At 38.1% G+C, this 19,336-nt stretch overlaps 1 protein-coding gene across 8 annotated transcripts in view; it reads left to right on the forward strand.

Annotated features, from left to right (window-relative positions):
* The window catches only part of KIF27 (kinesin family member 27), a 33,152-nt gene extending 15,162 nt beyond the window's left edge, over nucleotides 1-17,990 (forward strand). For 4 of the 8 annotated variants that reach the window (XM_021297846.2, XM_021297845.2, XM_065045888.1 and 1 more), the window contains 11 exons: nucleotides 101-256; nucleotides 541-678; nucleotides 1,296-1,501; nucleotides 8,946-9,143; nucleotides 9,486-9,599; nucleotides 10,720-10,896; nucleotides 11,524-11,739; nucleotides 12,504-12,710; nucleotides 13,507-13,705; nucleotides 14,155-14,319; nucleotides 15,971-17,990. In XM_021297846.2, the coding sequence (XP_021153521.2) occupies nucleotides 101-256; nucleotides 541-678; nucleotides 1,296-1,501; nucleotides 8,946-9,143; nucleotides 9,486-9,599; nucleotides 10,720-10,896; nucleotides 11,524-11,739; nucleotides 12,504-12,710; nucleotides 13,507-13,705; nucleotides 14,155-14,319; nucleotides 15,971-16,434 (2,240 nt within the window). In that variant the 3' untranslated portion in view covers nucleotides 16,435-17,990. Of the gene's footprint in view, nucleotides 1-100; nucleotides 257-540; nucleotides 679-1,295; nucleotides 1,502-8,945; nucleotides 9,144-9,485; nucleotides 9,600-10,719; nucleotides 10,897-11,523; nucleotides 11,740-12,503; nucleotides 12,711-13,506; nucleotides 13,706-14,154; nucleotides 14,320-14,931; nucleotides 15,933-15,970 lie in introns of those variants that run through there. The other 4 variants (XM_065045887.1, XM_065045885.1, XM_005510035.3 and 1 more) reach the window with 4 other exon arrangements.
* The last annotated feature ends 1,346 nt before the right edge of the window (nucleotides 17,991-19,336 follow it).

Below are 19,336 nucleotides of genomic sequence, written 5' to 3' on the forward strand. Positions count from 1 at the left end.
ATGTAAGAACTCCACACATAAAATTTTATGGAGCACGATCTTGTGGATACAGAGTGTATTCAAAATTTTTTATCTCCATATTGCGTTGTTTTCTTTCAAGGTGAAGAGATTGACAGCCTCCAGAGAAGTCATGTTTTTAACATGCAGAAGTTAAAGAATTCAGAGTTGAGACTCACAGAGGCCGAGCACAAAATGAGAGAACTTGCACTTAATATCAGAATGAAAGAGGAACTTATCAAGGAATTAGTAAGAACAGGTAACTGGCTACTGTAAGGAAAATTACAATGAAGAAGTTCAGAAAAGTCACAAAATTTCTGATATCATGTACGTCTTAGTTTTTATGTAATTACACAATAATACTTCTAAGAATTTAAAGATTCAAACCTTTAATTAATTACTTGCTATGTTTGCACTGAAGGCTGTAAATTTTGATTACAGCCTACACTGCTATGGTACACATATATATTTATTAAATACTTTTTGTGCTTTGCTGATTATTGCTTTTATCCACCAATAGTGTAATTTTTCATGTATGCTCAGTGCTACTGATCTCTTCGCGGACATGTTCTTGTCATGTGGTGTCTGGGATAGGAGAGAAGATACATCACTGTGCTGGGAATGTAAGCATTCCCAGCACTGAAGTAGAGAAGCAGGAGTCAGAAGTGGATGAGGGAAAAGGTCAGTGTCCCTATTAGCCACATCTCTTACATATCTGTCCTGGGGTGTATATGCCTGACAGAAACTAGGCTTATGATGACAGTAAGGATCTGTTTGCTCAGCCCTTTCAGTTGTACTCTTTTCCTGTGCATACCTTCTCTTGAGGTTGCCTTTTGGCACTGGTAAAGATTCTGTGCACCCAAAAACAGTACTTTGCAAAAGATCACCCAAAAATAGCAAGTCAGAGAGTAAAAGCAGAAGCTGAAATTGTTTGCTGATTATTAAGCTGCAAGTTGAGTAATAAATAAATGGCATATTCTTCTGGACAAAGCAAAAAGAAATACAGGAGAGCTATTTTAGTAAAAACTCCACTAGGCAGAAGAATTTCACTTTATTTGACACTCAGGTGGCACTTTATTTGGTGACATCAGATGACTCATGAAGAATTCAGATTTAATACTCCTTCCTTTATTTCAGAGTTAAAAAGGAACTTCATGTTTCTTTAGGTTTAGAAAATGTCTCAGAAATTACTGGTTTAGACAGGAAGAAAGAAGTAAAGATTCAACTACAGAATCAAGTGTTACATTTCAGCTAATTATCCTGCTGTTTTTAAACTAGTCATTTATGGTGTCTTTAAGGTAAGGATGCTCAGTCTGTAAGCAGGCAATATTCTTTGAAGATAACTAAACTGGAACAAGAATCCAAGCAGGCCAAAATGGAACTGGCTGAAACGCAAAAGTGGCTTCAGGAGCTAGAGAGTAAGGAGCTGAGAGACATTCCTGAGAAAGTCACGTTACAAAAAGAGTTCCAGAAGAAGATGGATGCAGCTGTGTTGAAAGTGCAGGTATTTCTGATCTGACAATTAAGATTTGCAAATATCTGTCTCACTATCGCTTCTGAAACTTAACACTCTGCTTGTAAAACTCTCACCTGTTCTACAAATTGGAAGCTAGTCAGACTGAAGTAGCTAAGGAGAAATTTAGTACTATTATACTCAGAATGCTATTTAACACATACATGGTTAGATAAATGTCACGGTTGAGACGGACAAACGACACGGACCAAGTTCTTTCAAGATGAAAGTAATGGAGTGCCATTTATTGCTACAAGTGCATTTTTATACAATTCTACCAGTTCATGTATCTTTTCACTATTGGTTACAAGTTACAGCACTAACATCTCATTGGTTAATTTTTCTATCATCCATGTTATTCTTCTATCCCTTTCTCTCTCACGGGTACATCTCTCCTCTCTCCGGATACTCCTTTGCTCCCATCCTTCTCAAGGGTAAATCTTAATATCTCAAGGCTGACCTCCACTCTCATATTTTCTGTCAAGGATTCCACAGACCCGCTGCAGTTTCCCACAATTCCCCCTTTTTTTATTTGTGCTAAAAATGTTGCCCTCATTGTCCACTGCAGGGCCCTTTGCAGCAGAGAAATCATGCATGGCAACATTAGTAACACAACCACAACAACCATCAAAATGATCAGTCCTGTTTTCACTACTGATAACAACCATCCTAAAAACCCTCAACCACTAAGCAATTTATTTAACAAATCCCATCAAAATCTTCACACCCATGTCCTTGAGCTAATAACAAAAAATCTATCGCGGTCCTAATCTGCCATGTGGCATGTCTTACAGAATCTACATCTAAAAAAAGTCCACTTAAAGCCTTTTAAGTTCTGTTAGTTTGCTTAACTAGCCAGCATCCTAATTTTCTAAAATATTTAAAGCTTTTAGCTGTGCCAACACCAGATACAAGAGATCCTAAAACCCTTAACCTTGATCCCCAAAAATCTACATTATTATCACATTTTGACTCATATACACACAAAAAAGTGTTTTTCTCGTCTTGCTCTTCTGTGATCTATCATCATAGATACATTGGGCGTTAAGAGAGTTAATAGTCCCAAAATACACAGTCCTTCAACAGTATTAGAAGGAATTCCTGGTCAGGCTCTATCTCCACAGATCAAAAATACACCATACAGGAGGTTTTGGGGTCGCTGTTCCCACATTATCAATGACACCCCTTGGATTCTTCTGCGAGGCATTACACCATTGAGTTTCATTTCTATAGTCACCAAGGGTAGCATTAACATTTTGCAGTTTTATCCATTCATGCTTTAGCATATTGTCCTGGCACTTTTCACAAACCGACTGGATACAAGTGTCCATGGGCATAGATGCCAGCAATTCCAGTTCCTGTGGTTCAATGTCTATTTCCAGGAGGCAATTAATCCAAGGTGCCATGTTAGTATTATTACAGTTTGATGCAATGCCTTTGCACCGACTACTATTTTGAAACAATTGTGTGATGCTGCTGTAGTCATCAAGGGGGATGCCAACCAAGCATGTGTGGAACGGGTTTTCCGGAGATACCATAGCTAGGCATATGGAGTCCTGGTCAGTCATGTTGGCTAAAGTACTCCACATGTTAGTCTTTTAGTCTGTGTGGGCATCCAAAACACAGCAGCTGCAACAATCATTGTCAGGAAGATAACACAGGTTTCACATTTCGTGCCAGCAACCATTGCGGCCCTTGATCTGTAAAGACATAAGCATAACCTCTCCCCCAGGTTATCAATTGATGTGGCCTTTTCCATTGACCATTAACTAGTGATTTGGCCATAACTAGTGTAGGTTCTTTCTGATTTAGCATGGTTTTGGGTCACACTTGCAAAGTATTTCATCACATACAATGCTTTTGACAATTGGTTTTGTGGTGTTTTCCCTACTTCTCCCCCATTTTGTTTTAAAAAAGAACAAAACCAAAACAAAAAACACAGTTCAGAAGCAGATACGTGCATTGGACCTTGACTACGTACTCAGAATCACAAATCAAATTTAGAGGTTCCTCCTTAAAAAGCTCTAAGTAATGTAAAGCTGCGCCAAGTTCTGCTAATTGGGTTGGACTTTCAGTAATTTTTACAGAATGATGCCAATTGTTATCTTCATGCCAAACCAGCTTTATGAGACTTTATGAAACTTCCCAGAACCATCGACAAAAACTTTGCAAGTATGTAGGATCAGACCAAATACAAGTATGGCCTATGACCTGATGTGAAAGACTTGCAGGTTCTGCAGCAATTTACATTTTACATTTATGCATACCAAAAGCTGTGCTGTTAAGAAAACCAGCTAGTACAATTTACAAAGACATAGATTACAAATAAAATAAAAAAATCAGAATTAAATTTCACAAATGGTACATACATGACGAAAGGATCATGGCCTATTGAAACTTAAATTCATTCCCTGCTTTTCTTGATCAGAGTAACAAGCAGTATATCAGTCTGCTAGCAATCTCATCATACTGTTCCACAATAGCCACAGGTTGTTTCTATGTTGTAGCTATAAATAGACAAATCTGCAAGTCCAATCGAATACAGTCAACCTGTAAGGTTGTCATAAATTCATTCCTCAAAGTTTCCAACTCCATTTTGGCTGTCATATTTATTGGATATTGTTTTCCCTTACCAGATCGAAGTCCTGTTTCAGATCAATCAGTGTAGTATTTGCTTTATCAAAACATTGGCTGTTAATACTAGTGGAAATACAGCATTTGAAATTTCCTTGGAGATTTCTCACTTGCACAAGCAGATCTGCGCCATCCAAGCAGCTTCTTGTAGGCCATGCAACTGAACAGAATTCTCAGAAAACGTTATTTGAGCTTACAATTTACTTAACAAATCTTAACCTAGGAGAGGTATAGGAGTTTCTAACAACTATAAGAATTCATGTATTTAAACTTTGTCCCAAATTGAGTATTCCATTGGTCTCAAAAAACGGCCTTTCTTTCGTTCTCTCTCATGACCTCAAAAACTAGCATGGTGAATTTACTAAGAAGTCACTTACAACTAATTACCACAGAATAAGTCTATTAACAAATTTTTGGTTTAATTTTCCAGTTTCATTAGAACTACGGGTCTCCTAAGGATGCCTTTAAACTTCACCCTCGGACTGCTCCATTCAGTATTACATCGCTGCAGTGGGGGGAAGAGAGCACCCCCCTTTTACTGCTTTAAAAGCAGGCAGCCAGGTTTTTCCAGTTGTTTTTTCTTTCTGTGCAGTGTAGATATAACCAAGGTCATGCAGCTGGCATACTGGCTGGTACGAAGTAGGAGGCTCTGGGAAACTTCTCAGTTACAATGAGCTGCACACAGGCCTGGGATATTTTGCTCTTTTGTTTACCCATTTCATTCCAACTACACTTTATATGCAATTTCAAGTAGCTCAGAAATAGTTACATTCCTTAGCTCCATTTACCTTTTACAATTTAGAGATGTCAAAAACCAGTATAAACCAGCATAACAAACACAAATCCATTAGTCTGTTTTCCTAGATCCATATCATTTAATATTCTAGCAATTTTTAAATACAACCTCTTCCAAATTCACAGCTATCATAGCATTTTAACAATTTAAATGCTTATCTAACAATATAAGCCATCATTCTAGTGTGTAAGGGTGCATCCTAAGGGGGAGCAAGGTGGAATTTTAGCAGTGGAACCGGTTCCCATTTTGTAATTATCTCCCCAAACAAGATTCTTTTGGTACCAAATATGAATATGCAAACGAAAATACTGAGCTCAGATACGAAAACCATATACCAAGTTCAAATAAGCAGATGGATCACAGTTACACCAATTTAAGACAATATCTCAGTTTTCGCATTGCACCTTTGGGCTGCCTACTGCTCAGCCAGGTGGAGGTACCTCTGGGTCTCCCTGACGAAAAAAGTCAGTGTGTGCTGGAGCCCCATGGGCCCCCGCAGCGAGCTGGACTGGGCAAGGCCTTTTTGTTTTGTTTTGTTTTGTTTTAGTGTCTCATCTGGTGCGCCACAGCTGTTATTCCAAAACCAGGATTCTTTACATGATGTGCATACGGAAAAACCAAATCCAGCACACCGAGATGAGACACAGCCTGTCACAGAGTTGCACAAGTCTGAATGCCGGAATAAGGGTAGCATGCTAGAGAAAAGAAAAAAAATAACAGCTACTACACACAAAATTTTACCATCACATTCATGCAGTAAAGAACTAAATTACTTATGATCTTCTGTATTATCACAAAACACACATTTTGAGTCAATGGATTCTCATAATTTAACAGACTGTGAATTTATCGTACCATATAACAAAGACATAACAAAATTGCAACATGCTTAAACCGATACCCACAAAGAAAACAGGTTAATGAGGAAAGCGTCTTGCAGACTTCAGCAAGTTTACTGTGACCTGCGTGTTATCAGTTAACTCTCTCTCAGCTGTCCGAAATGATTTAATGATCTCTTGTAGCGATTTACTTTGTCCTACTCTTCTCGCCCTAAAAACAACATTAATTGCAACAAGGTGTTATACTTCAAGATTCTATTCCCCGGACACTTTTCCCAATCATTTAACGTAAACAGCAGTGAACACTGATTTAAATATTTAACAAGATCTTCCTTCCTCATAATTCCGAGTGCTTTCCTAAGTTTTAAAACACCTCCCAATACTGATTTTTCAGGAACACAACTGAAAACAATTATTCCTGACCCCATCTTGCGAGTAAAAACCTTGAGAAGGGGGAGGGAGGGATAGAAAACACAGGCTGCTTGCAGCACGACTGGAAAAAATGGGGAGAGAGTTTTACGGCGCACTGAAAAACAACTAGTAAAACAATTAACTCACATTCCTAACAAGCTGCTTGATTTTCAGAGAGGCAATACACAGAAACACATAATATGTACTGTAAAACTTGCAGATAACATGTTGATAGCAAACATTAGCATTCTCTACTGCTAATTTCAGCACCAATGCTTCCTTAGCTTCTAAGTTTTCAACCTGCTTATTGATGGCCTCTTGAAGGTGGTAATAAATTGCATGTAATTCTCATTGGGACCCTGATTAATAGTTGCAAATGGTTTGGCTGCATTGTTGGTTTCAGGCACCTTTATCATAGCTTGATATGCGAGGTCTGTTGACTGCCTCAGGATTTCAGAAAGTTATCGTGCCTGTAGTTGTGGCGTGTCAAGTAGTGTCTCTTCCAGAAACGCACAGGGTCCCGTGGTTTAACTGTAATCGAAACTGGGGGTAAATCCCAGCTTTTTGGTAACTTCAGTTTACACTCTGAAACTCTACCCCCACCCTCAGGAATTCGCTTTTCAGCAGTGTGGGAGGGAGGCGGGGGAAGGTTGGGGGGACCCAAATCCATAGGAATTACGTTATTTGGCTCAGTCTGGCTCACCACGGGGGGGTCCTCCCCACCTAAATCTCCAGGCAAGGGGGAATAGGAAAAAAAATGTCCATTTTTTTCTTCCACGACTGATAGCGGCGGGGCAGAGGGTTGAACTGTGATCAATGGCGGTGACGCAGACGGCGGAACCGCAGCTGAAGATGGTAGAGGAGAGGTTCGAGCCGTGATTAATGACAGCGGAGCGGTCGGTCGAACGCACTGCTCCGACTGGTGCTCTGAGGGCCCCTCCCGAGACCATAACGCTGTTTTTTCATGGGAGTCTTTCATAGCTTTTAACTGATCTCGGGGCCACACATATGTATACAACTCTTCCGTAGTTTTTTTCTGATCTCGGGTCCACACATACGTACGCTCCTCCTTTACTCCTTTTAACTTTCCAATTAAGTGCCGCGGATCCTTATCCGTGTCAGATAATATGGACTTGGGCGGTTTTGACGAATCCTTAGTAACAAGCGAGGTCGGAGTAGTACTTAATCTTGCTTTTTTCTCCGTATCTGGCCCAGGAGAGCCAGAAAGACCATCCCACTCCGCCGCCTCTGCCTGTTGCTGTTTTAACTCTTTCAGAGTATCTAATAACAAGCGCCACATTGTTAACAGTTCAGTTGCTTCCTTGGACCCTTGGGTGGCACTGTCAAACAGTTTATCCCCCAAGTCCATCCATTGTGACACACTAAATGCTGTCATAGGATTAACCTCTAAACCTTGTGCTTTGCCCCATAGTAACATTTTTTTTAAAGTCAGTTCCGGAAGGCTAACACCCTGCTTCTTCAGAAGCAGCTTCCATGTAGATAATATAGTACCCTCTTCTTTAGATAAGTTTCCCCCCATGTTCCCGGTAGCTCACCTACTCCTTAGCGAGGTGTCTTTTCAATGATCCGGATCTTCGGCAGCTCTGCTCGGCTGCTCTCATCAGCTGTACCGGGCTCCGTCTCCACAGCTCTTCTTCGGCTGTTCACAGCTTCACGCTGTCACCTTGTCATGCGAGATCCTCTTCAGGCAGGATCACGTCGGGGTCACCATATGTCGCGGTTGAGACGGACAAACGACATGGACCAAGTTCTTTCAAGATGAAAGTAATGGAGTGCCATTTATTGCTACAAGTGCATTTTTATACAATTCTACCAGTTCATGTGTCTTTTCACTATTGGTTACAAGTTACAGCACTAACATCTCATTGGTTAATTTTTCTATCATCCATGTTATTCTTCTATCCCTTTCTCTCTCACGGGTACATCTCTCCTCTCTCCGGATACTCCTTTTCTCCCATCCTTCTCAAGGGTAAATCTTAATATCTCAAGGCTGATCTCTACTCTCATATTTTTTGTCAAGGATTCCACAGACCCGCTGCAGTTTCCCACAGATAAATACAGTATTTTCTTGCTAGATAAGAAACCAAGAAAGAAGTGGGTGATATGAGATGCTCGTACGCCATTGTATGCAGTACCGTAAGAAAACCTACACAAGAAGGCTATTACAAGTTTATTACCTGCCATAAATAAAATCGATGTTTTATGAAAACACTAAATAAATTCCAGATCTAAGCAAATCAGTGATGGTTTTCAAGACCAGGCCCAATACAGTCATATTTGTTTCGCACTGACCTTCTACTTTTAAATTCTGCTATACCTAAGTTTAAGTTCTGTGTAGGGCCAGCTTAGGTGCTCTGTTGCCTTTTGGTCCTAGAATGGTGTGTCAGACAAGCACCATACCGAAAGAGGTAGCTGGCTTATTCACTTGAGCTCAGAACAAGCGTTCTGGCACTGTAATGTCTCCGTATGCTTTCCAGAGCTGTTAGATTTCACTACTTTCATTGTTTTGATGCACATGAGCTGTATCTTTACCTTTTTGTGTTGCTTGAGATTCATTCTGCCTGTGCTGACTTTACCAGGTAGCTCAGAAACCACAGAAATGAGTGATGGTTTGGGCAGAAGTTAGTAAGTCTCGCTGACTCTTAAGAGCTCAGTGAAATAAAGAATGAAGCTGAGTCATGTTTTAGTTTTAAGTTTTCCTGCTATTAAGCTGAAATTTGCCATGAACATTCAGGCCTTACAGAAGCAGCAGCAAGACACTAAGAATCTGGCTTCATTATCTAACCAAAGCGAGAGACAAGCACTAGAACTTGAGCAGAATGTGGCTCAGATGAAGCATCAGCAGACCCAGCTACAGAAGAGACTGCGTGAAGAGAGTGAAAAAAAGAAGCAACTAGAAACAGAGATTCAACGGGACCAGGAACAAATTAAAGTAGGATTCTTCCTATTTATTTATGACAAAGAATGAGATGAACCAATTTTGCCTCTGTTTCCCCAAAGATGATAAAACATACTGCTAGGCTTTCCAGTTTTAAGTAATGACTTTCTTGACGGTGAAGAAGTTGTCTATAAACATTTTCACAGAAATCTTCAGTTTGCCTTTCTCTTCAGCATTTTTGTTTGTTTTGTCGTATGATGTCTAGCCCTGAATTGCAATTTTACATGTAAATTTAGGGTGAATATTTCTGATTGTTTACTTTTGTGGACTCTGTCATTAAATGCACAGTAAAAACTGACTGAGGCAAGAAGCATGAGGTTTTTTGTTTGTTTATAGGAACTTCAACTGAAGATGGAGCAACAACAGAAGATCCTTAAACTTAAGGATAAAGAGATTGCTGCTTTTAAAAAGAAGAAAAATAACTCAGTGGAGGCTTCGCAGAAACTACAGGTAGCTAATCTATTCCCGATTCTGTGTGAGCTTGGAAAAAAAAATTGATTTGTTCATCCATAGTCATCTTTGTCAAGTGTTTGGAAGAAGGGTATTCCATCATAGTCTTGTTTTCTTTTTTGCTGTAGAAAAAATTTGGACTATACTCTAGCAGCTCTTGTTCTCCTTTTTAATGAAGGAAAAGAGAGGCTCTAATGTATTTCCTTTTTGTGATTTGTAAAAAGTGCTGATTCAGAGATTTTGAGAATTCAGTAGGTTTTGTTGTCTGGTAAGTTTGAGGGTGAACCTGGTCAACTGTTACAAACATTCCATGGTTCTTTTGTGGTGGTTTTTTTTTTTTTTGTTATTTGGTTCAGGGGGTTTTTTGTTTATTTGGTTGGGGTGGGGGGTGGTGTTTGTTTTGGGGTTTGATTTTGTTTTGCTCTGGCAGAGTCTGTGGTTTTGGTTGTTCCTAACAAGGTTAGAAAAGTAGGTGTCCTATGCAGCAGTGCCACCTACGTTATTTCAGGTGTGGACATTGGAACATGAAAGTTTCATGAGTTACGAAGAGTCTTCAAAAGTGAAAATAAAATTTTAAAGTTAAATAAAGGCAACCTTTTAGTCTTACCAGGAATATATCCACTGACAAACTGTGGTTTCAGAAAAGAATTATAATGGAGTGTACCACCAGGATCAGAGCTCTCATTTACTGTCTGTTTTTCTGTCAACATTTTAATTTCTTGTCACCTCATGTTTTTTCACAAATAGCTGGTCTTTGGCAAGTATAAGGCAATGAGGGTGGGCTAGCTGAATTCTTGTGGCACAATCCAAACCTACCTGCTGTGGTTATATAGAAGACATCTATTTATATAACTGCTTTTAGAAAAAGAATACATTTAATTAAGGCACCTGATACAAATTTGTTTATACAAGATGTAGTAACGTAACATTGCTGAGCCTCATTTTTAAGTTCGTTCAATTTCTCTATTGTTCTGAGTCAAGGCTGCTGCAGAATTAAAGTTAACATTAGAAATGTCAATTTCTTCTACAATTTTATTAGTTATTCTAAAAAAAAGGAAAAACATAATCATAAAATTCTCTCACAAAAAGTCCTGGTTAATGCTCTCTATTTAAACTTTAGAAATTAGAAGAGCAAAAGAAATGGCTGGATGAAGAAATGGAAAGAATTCTTCAACAGCATGAACAGTTAGGAGAACTAGAAGAAGATTTAAAGAAAAGAGAAGCCATTGTAGCCAAAAAAGAAGCACTATTGCAAGAGAAAAGCCACCTGGAAATCAAGAAACTGAGATCTAGCCAGGTAATTTAAGAAAAAACATTAAACTCAACACAATTATAGTGCTGACTAAAAGACTAGATGTGGAGGGGAAGGCAGATAGCAGAAGAGGCTCAAGCCATGTTCTATGTGTCTCTACCACTGCCATGAAGGTATTGTGTGGCTTGAGCAAATCAGCATTTAAAATGTGAATAGCACAGAATAATAATTTTTTTTTTCACTTTTTCTCCCTGAAATTCCAACAACAAAACAAAAATCTGAACTGTGGAGTTCTGTTATTGCAGAGCATTAAATAATATGGTATCTAAAAATGTCCCAGTCCTTTTACAAATTAGAGAATATGACAGGGAAACATTTTGCATTATTTATTTTTCAGCAGCAAAAGCAAATAAAACTTTAAGTATCATTGTGACTTATAATGACTAGCCCCTTTATTTTTTAGTATGTGGAAAAGTGCACATTGGCCATTTTTGTTTCCTCTCTTCTTCCAAGTAAATAGTAAATGTTATGGTAGCTGTCTAGTCGAAATAAATGGGATCACATGCTAGAAGCAGGCAAGTCTTTCACTGCCGAATGTGATGGTCTCACTTGCATTTTTTTTACTAGAAGGAGTATCTCATTTCATATCTATGGTTGCTGTGGTTTTTTTAGGCTTTAAACAAAGATAGTATGAAATTGTCTACTCGCTTAAGTATGCTGGATCAGGAACTGTGTGATAAAGGTATGCAGCTTCAGGGCAGCACCAGTGAAGATAAGGCAGACCTTTTGGAAAAAATTCAAATTCTACAGACAGAAAGGGATCTGCTGCTCAGAAGAAGAAATAGTGTGGATGAGAAGCTGAAAGACGGTAAAGTGTTGTCACCTGAAGTAAGTAAGCAAGCAACTCTGAGATAAATAGAGGTTTTAGGTAGCATTGTATAATAAAGTGTTCCAGTCAGAACCTAAAATGTCTCCAAATATTAGAGAAGCTAGAACCAAGGAAATGAGGTTGGGTACTTCTGTAAATATAATAGCAATGTTAAAATACTGCTATGGTAGCAATACTTACATACTAGTGAACCAAGTTTATGTTCAGAGGGATTTAATTTAACTAGTGCTTTGACAAATGCCAGTGGCCTAAGGATCATATAATCAGAGCTGGGGGAATTAGAAGTTCATTGGTTTATCATAGGCAGATATTTTAATGTCAGGACACAGAACAAGCCAATGTACTTGCATAGTGATGCCCCTTAATTGTTTTCATAGGATTTTGTGAAAAAATAATCTTAACCTGAAGGCCTCCATATTTTTACAGCAAAAATAAGTCATATTACCTGGGTGGTCTACACTTGCATTGACCAGTATGATTTCATGGAAGATACAGTAAATTCTTATAAAATGCACAGATGGGTTCTAGGACTTGAGAAGCAGTATGGGCATGTGGCTGAGGTGATAATGTGCCAGAAAGAACCCTACTTGCCTCGCTTCTCAAAATTTCTTATTTTTCCCATTCCATTCTCTGTACTGCTACTAGTTTGTCTTGCCCTGGAGTTTAGTTTCACCCTTGAGAATGAAGTTAAAGAATACCTTATATATAGAAAGATTAGTTCTACCCTTGTTTCTTTAAGATCTCACACATGTGTTCTCTGTAGGAAGAACATGTTCTTTTCCAGCTGGAAGAAGGAATTGAAGCCCTGGAGGCTGCTATTGATTACAAGAATGAAAGTATTCAGAATCGCCAGCACTTGCTTAGGTCATCTTCTCAGATTCTTTCACAGAGCGAGAATAATGTAATAGGAAAACTAGTTTCCTTGTCTGCTCCAGAGCTCAGAGCTATTCTCTTCAAATATTTCAACAAGGTTTGTTTTGGCTAATTACTATTCTAGATAATGAAATTAAATGGTGTCAAGAAATAAAAATATATTTAACAAGCTTTTGGTGAAAATTTTTTCAGGTCACATACATTTGCTATTATTTCAGATTTTTTGTTTTGTTTTTACATTAACCTAAATAGGATACTTGTGTGTTAACATTGTGTATCCTGATTTGGGGTTATTAGCTTAAAAGGTGCTGCAAATTTGGAAATTTCATTGCTCCTTTCCAGTGTTCTGTGTTGCTTACTTTTGAATCAGCAACATACTTAAATAATGGTGTCATATTGAAATTCCTCCCAACTACACGCTCGGTAAAGCTCAGGCTAGTATTCCTATTTTTTTTCTAAATCCAGTATAAACTTTGACTGCAGTGTCTACAGTGTGTACAGCCAAATACTGAAGAATCGTACTGACATCTGGAAACATAAAAATGAAATGCATTAGAACATGGTGTCTTTGTGACCTGGGGCAAACTTCTGGTGATTTTGTGAACAAGTCACCTGTGGGATGCAAGTTGGAAGTTTTCCAGAATCAGGCAAACACTGTTGTTTTCATTTGAATTCTGCACAGGGTATTAAAAAAATCCACTAGTCCATGTGATCAAAATGTACAGAGCTCATTTCTAAAGTGTAAACTTGTAGCAGCAGGCAAGTCTGCTTCCATTATTAGCTTATGACTTTTAGAGACTATTGCTTTTGCATGCTCTAATCTATTAAGTAGAAGGGTAAAAGCTTTTATGAAAATGGTTTGATAAATCAAAAGAAGTGTATTTCTTTCCTAGATTGTTAGCCTACGTGAGTCTGAACGTAAATTACAACTGCAGATTGAAGAAAAGGAAATGAAGGTCACAGACCAGGAAAACACTATACGTGAATTAGAATCTGCACTTGAACACGTCAAGTTGCAGTGTGACAGGCAGCTGACCCTACAACACAAAGAACATGAGAAAAAACTACAGTTAATACTGCATCATTTCAAAGGTATTTGCTTTGGGGAGGGGGATTGTACAGCAAGTATTATCATCAGTCACTACTGAGAAATACTATATTCCAACTAAAAAAAAAGACCCAAAAAACAATAAGGTTCAAAGATACATTTTGGCTGTGACTAATTCTGATGTTGTGTAGGATGCTGAGGAACAGACACATATTTTTTTAAAGCAATATTTAAATTGTGGTATTTTCATACTGAATCTGTGTATATTGGGAAGTTGAAAGATACACATCCTGCTAATCTTGATCTTCTAAATAGTACTATTAAAACTGACAAGAGGGGGTTGGCAGGGCCTTTTTGATCCTATGTCATCCTAGTTAAAATGTACAGACTGCAAGCAAAGTGTCAGCAAGATACAAGACATAATTCTGTCTAGTTGGGCATCTCAGGTTTTGGCACAGATATATGGTTCTTAAACTAGTTTCACTTGTCCTAGAACAAGATAGTGAAGGCATTGCAGAAACCTTGAAAGGATATGAAGTAAAAGTCCAGCAACTGGAAAAAGACTTATTTTTCTATAAGAAAACCAGCAGAGAACTGAAGAAGAAATTGAAGAGCCTCTTTGGAGAATCATCTCATCAATTACTGGCATCCACTAAATGTAAGTATATTATCTTAAAATATTTATGCAATTGTCAATAGACCATTTGAAGAGTGATGAACACACAGAAGTATATTAGATAGACACAAAAACCTTATTTTTACTGAGCTAATGGATCTCCAGGAATATATTACACCTGTCCCCAAGTTTCAAAGGAGAAAAACATTTTCAAACATTGATTTGTAGCTGTAGCAGTGGTATACTAAAGGTTTAAATTTGTGTTCTGTTTTCTCTGAATTCTAACATACCTTCAGCATCTACAACCTCAAACTGTTGTGGTTAAGAAAAAGGAAATTTACTGTGTGAAAAGAATCCTAATGACATTGTAACTAACTGCTTTCTCATATGCCATGCTTTTAGATAGGGTGCTCCTAGCACTTCATTAAAGTTACTTACTGGGAGATTGTCAGTGAAGAATTCCATACTTTCAGAGGATTTATACACTTGTAGGAGAAAAAAAAAAAAAAAAAGCTTTTGAATGTGATTCTCTGCTTTGACACACACACAAACACAAAAGATAAAAAAAAAATAAAAAGGAATAAAAAAGTCAAAAACCAAACAACAACCAACTGGTACTTCAAGTTTTTAATTGTTTCATATCCTACTTGCCAGAATCCAAACCTACAATAGAGCTTTTCAGGTGGAGGAGAACAGAAGGTTCAATTTCTGTCACTATTTTGCTTGTCTCACACCTATCGATGCCGCCACCAGTACCCCGTATGCACAATACAATACAGTCCTCTTGGCCCTGTCTTTCCTCCTGAGGCTCGGCGTGACTGGTTCTTCCTCCCAACAGATGCTTCTGTTTCTTTCCACTTGAGCACTGCCTAACACATAGGGGCTGGTCACATACCTGCTGCTCCCAGAGTGAATTAAGGCTCAGCCCTTGCCCTCGAGGCAGGATAATGAGCCAACAAGTTCATTACTATAAAGTACATTGTCAAACTGTGAACATGAATATTCTAGAGGCTGGACTATAAATGAGTGTGGGAAAGACTATTCTGTCTACTATGCAAAGAAGCATGTAGTTCAAGACATCTGTCCCTGTGGGAAAACACCCATCCTAGCCAAATTGAAGCAAGGAGAAGAGGATCACTGTGAATTTCCAACTTTTTCAAATACATATATTTGTAAATCTTATAATAAATACTCTGTATTTAGTTATTTTTCTTTTGAATATGTTTTTTGAGGCATGGTGCAACACACATAACAAAAACTTTATAATTTGTTGCTGAGCTTTAAAATAATAAAAGCCCTGTGTGTACATTACAGTTAAATTTGCAGAATGTGTTTTTTTTGTTGTCTGAATGTTAATTGCTGGCTCTTTTTGAATATATGAATAATTGCATATTTGACCATCATGGTTCAGTTGTTTCAAGACTGCCGACTAGGATACATTACATGTTAGAATGGTGAGGCTTGTATTACCAGCACATTGTCAGAGAAAAGTAACAGTTAATACCACTGATTTTTTTGTAGATGACAAACATTTTAATAGAAAGGACAAAATGTGATGTGCTGATAATTTTTTACTGCATTCACAAGTTACTGATGCTGTAAAACCATATTGACTGGCTAATATTTCTCAACAACAGGCACCCAGATGAGTTGTAACTTCTAGTTATTTATGTCCTCATAAATTTCATTTTAGATAATAGTGCTGATGACAAGGCATCCAGTCAAGATGAAGCAGAAGTTGTTTCTGAAGAATTCAGGTCAACACTTAACCCTGAAACCAATAATCACCCAGGGAAAATAGAAGAAACAGACAGAACAAGTATTTTAAGAGCACAGCAGAATTCATACCAGCTTGGAGAAGATGTTTCAGAATTTGGGTGCAACAAAGAATGTTTGTCGAGTACTAGTGATGACAAAACAGGAACAGATGAAGCTCAGCCTTTGAAATCTCATCCTCAGCTACCTTCTGTCATCCAGAGACGAGAAGCTGTAACACAACTTCAGGGAGTAACTTCAGTAAAACTGTCTCGCCGAGAGCTACGTCATATTCCTCCCTCCGAATTATCTTTGCGACGCTCCAGCCTTGCAGCTGGTGTCGGTCTTATTTCTCCAGATTCCACCAAAATGGACAAAAAGTCTAGAGGCCCTAAGACATAGTTATTCTTCATCACATTTTTAATAGCTGTTGCAACTGAAACAACTTTATTAGATTTCTTTGTTCACGGTCTTGTTAAGTATCAACCATGGATAAATGAGTAAATATTCTTTAGGTCTTATTGCTCATTATGTTAGGTGTTGTGTTCACACAGTTTCAGTGAACCTGAGATGGGTTTTAATTAATACAGTATCTAAGAACTTTCATTTGAAGGCCTTTTAACATTGAAGAAATTACTTATATTGGTTTGAGGTTTTTTGCAGTAACTTTAAATTTATTTTTTTTTTAATTACACTGTGAAGTGCACTGCACGTGTGTAACTTGAGTGTCAGAACAATATTGTTCTTCACTTTCTTGGGTCAGAAAGAGTAACAAGCTATTTAATGTATTTGGATATATAGCTAGAAAATTTAGTGTCCGGACTATCACCTAGTATTGATAATGACTGGCTTCTGTACTCCTTTTATCTAAAAATATTTTATATGAGCCATATTTGAGAGCAAAATTCGCACCTAAAGATAAATTTGTTCCTGAAAAGGAACATGAAAGTACTTACTTTTTAAATTTTCTTTATGGCCTATTTATTGAATTAAGAGAATTGCTTATTTCACTTTCTGGTTTTGTTTGTTCGACATTTAAAGAATTGCACTTGGCAACTCAAAGTGTTATATTTATTTCTGTACTACTAAAATGGAAAAAAAGGAGACCAAATTCAGCATCCTCTTGGTAAGCCAGATGGACCAATATGTTATTTGTAGTAATTAGTCAGATCCTTTCATAGACAGATTATTCTTCTGGATTTTGCTTCAGAGCAAGGACTACACATATCCTTCATTTTACTGCTATGATGTTGTTGGTAATACATTCAAGATGAAAAGCACATCTTTTTGTAAGAGGGCAGTGGTCACTGAGAAACATACACTTAACAGCTGCACAAACTTGAAGGCAGAGGCCAGAATGCCTGCATTTAAATGAGATTAGCACTGCTAACCAAAACTCTCTCCTACATAAGAAGTGGCAGTACTGAAAGTAAGCTTAGTTTTATTTTAGTGGCGGACTTGAGCCAGTCATGTTTGAATATGTTGTCTTAGATTATTAAATGTACTTAGGAAAGGAATTTTGCTTTCTGGTATTGTCTAGGCAAGGTGTTTTGTATAGCATGTGTGGCTATAGGTGTAGAAGAACTGCATTTTTCCATGCTTCAAGCACAGTTCAAATCTGTCCACATTATGAAGATGCTATTACAGCATGATAAATGGACTTCTTGTCTTGTGGCACATTTTGAACTTTCTGAGTAGACCTCAAAATATTTCACTCTAATTGGACAAACCACTTAACGTGTCAAGTGATTATATCTTTCACACTTACAGCTAATTATTACCTATTCAGCTGAACTGTGAGGTAAGGATTGGAGTCTGGCTTGGCTGTTTTTAGATTGAGCTTGATTGTTTTTACTGCATGGAACTAATGTGCCTTAACTAATGCTAAGTTTAATATTAGTGTATATATTATCCACCTAATGTTTCCAATCAAAGAGCAATAAACAGGAACCAGTAAATACAGTTTCAGATGTGTACTTATTTACTAAAGCTCCATATTAAGTTAAAGAATTGTTGAAGGCATTTCTTCTTAAGATAATACAGTGCATTACCATACACCTCATAATACTCTATAAATTTATAAACATGAATTCCTCTTATTTTGAAGTTTCCACACATGAAAAACCTGTTCTTTATGCATGCAAAATATTCAAGGGAAAATGCAGTAAAGTAGAAATAAATCACTAGTAGATGTCAGCTGGTGCTCTGGAGATTTCTGTAGCTGTGACACTGCAGATGAAGTAGTTGTTAAAAGGTTAGATTCTGTGTGCTTCGAGACACAACTACCATGTCACCTAATGCAAAGGTAGATAAATACACCAGATGCGTTTGTGATCCTTGGAAAAGTGGGAGAATTGTAGACCGTGAGAAGGACATAACATGAGCAAAGCAACGGGAGAGGCCAGTAAGGAAGCTGTCTAGGGAAAAGAGAACAGTGATTTATCTTTTCATTTGTGTAACTCTGATAGAGCTAACAAATAAAATTATTTTATCTCTTTCAGACAGTATGTAGCTTCTGTTATGTCTGCTTATTACAAGTAAGACTTTCTCTGACAGGCTTTTATTATGACTCTCTTTGTTTTACCTCCTTGATGTTATTCACTGGCATTTACGGCCCTCAGTGACATTTAGCTCATGTGCAATATGGGGGTATAAACAAAATGGAGCTAAGTTGCAGTGATGCACTATGCCATTATTTCACTTATCAACAACTGTTTTGTCCTGCTGCGTCCTTCTGAAACTAACTACAAAAAAGCCATGTCCATAATCCATTCTGTTGTCTCGCTAGTGACTGTGAATATAAACTAACTTAACTTATGACCTGAATTCTGTTGTGATTGGCTGCATTCGATAACAAAGTTTAATTCGTAGTAGCTTAAGGGTGAGATTTAACACCTACGGAAACTCCAACTATGTGTGTGTGGTGAGGCATTTTTTATCTTGGCAAAGCAATTTTCAACCCGACTGATTCAAAGGTTCCAGCTTGAACCCGGTTTCATTGCATGACAATAAACAGCTGGTCAGTTCTGACGTTCAGGGTCAGGATACTGATCAGACAGGTTACTCTATGTAGGGCTTCCAATGAACCTGACAATATTTTGTAACAACAACTGCTCGCAGGGCATCACTTCAAAAAATGCACATCTGGGCTTGCAGGGACCAAAGGGGCCCGTACTCGGTTTCTCTGTCACTGTCTTTCCTGTCGTGTCCCTCAAGTCCCAACCTGCCGGCCCCCTGTCCCTCTCCCCGCTTCGCAAGGCCCGCAGCACTGGGCTGAGGCGAGCCGGCTCGAGCCCGGCCGCGC

The sequence above is a fragment of the Columba livia genome, chromosome Z (assembly GCF_036013475.1).
Source record: "Columba livia isolate bColLiv1 breed racing homer chromosome Z, bColLiv1.pat.W.v2, whole genome shotgun sequence".
NCBI lineage: Eukaryota > Metazoa > Chordata > Aves > Columbiformes > Columbidae > Columba > Columba livia.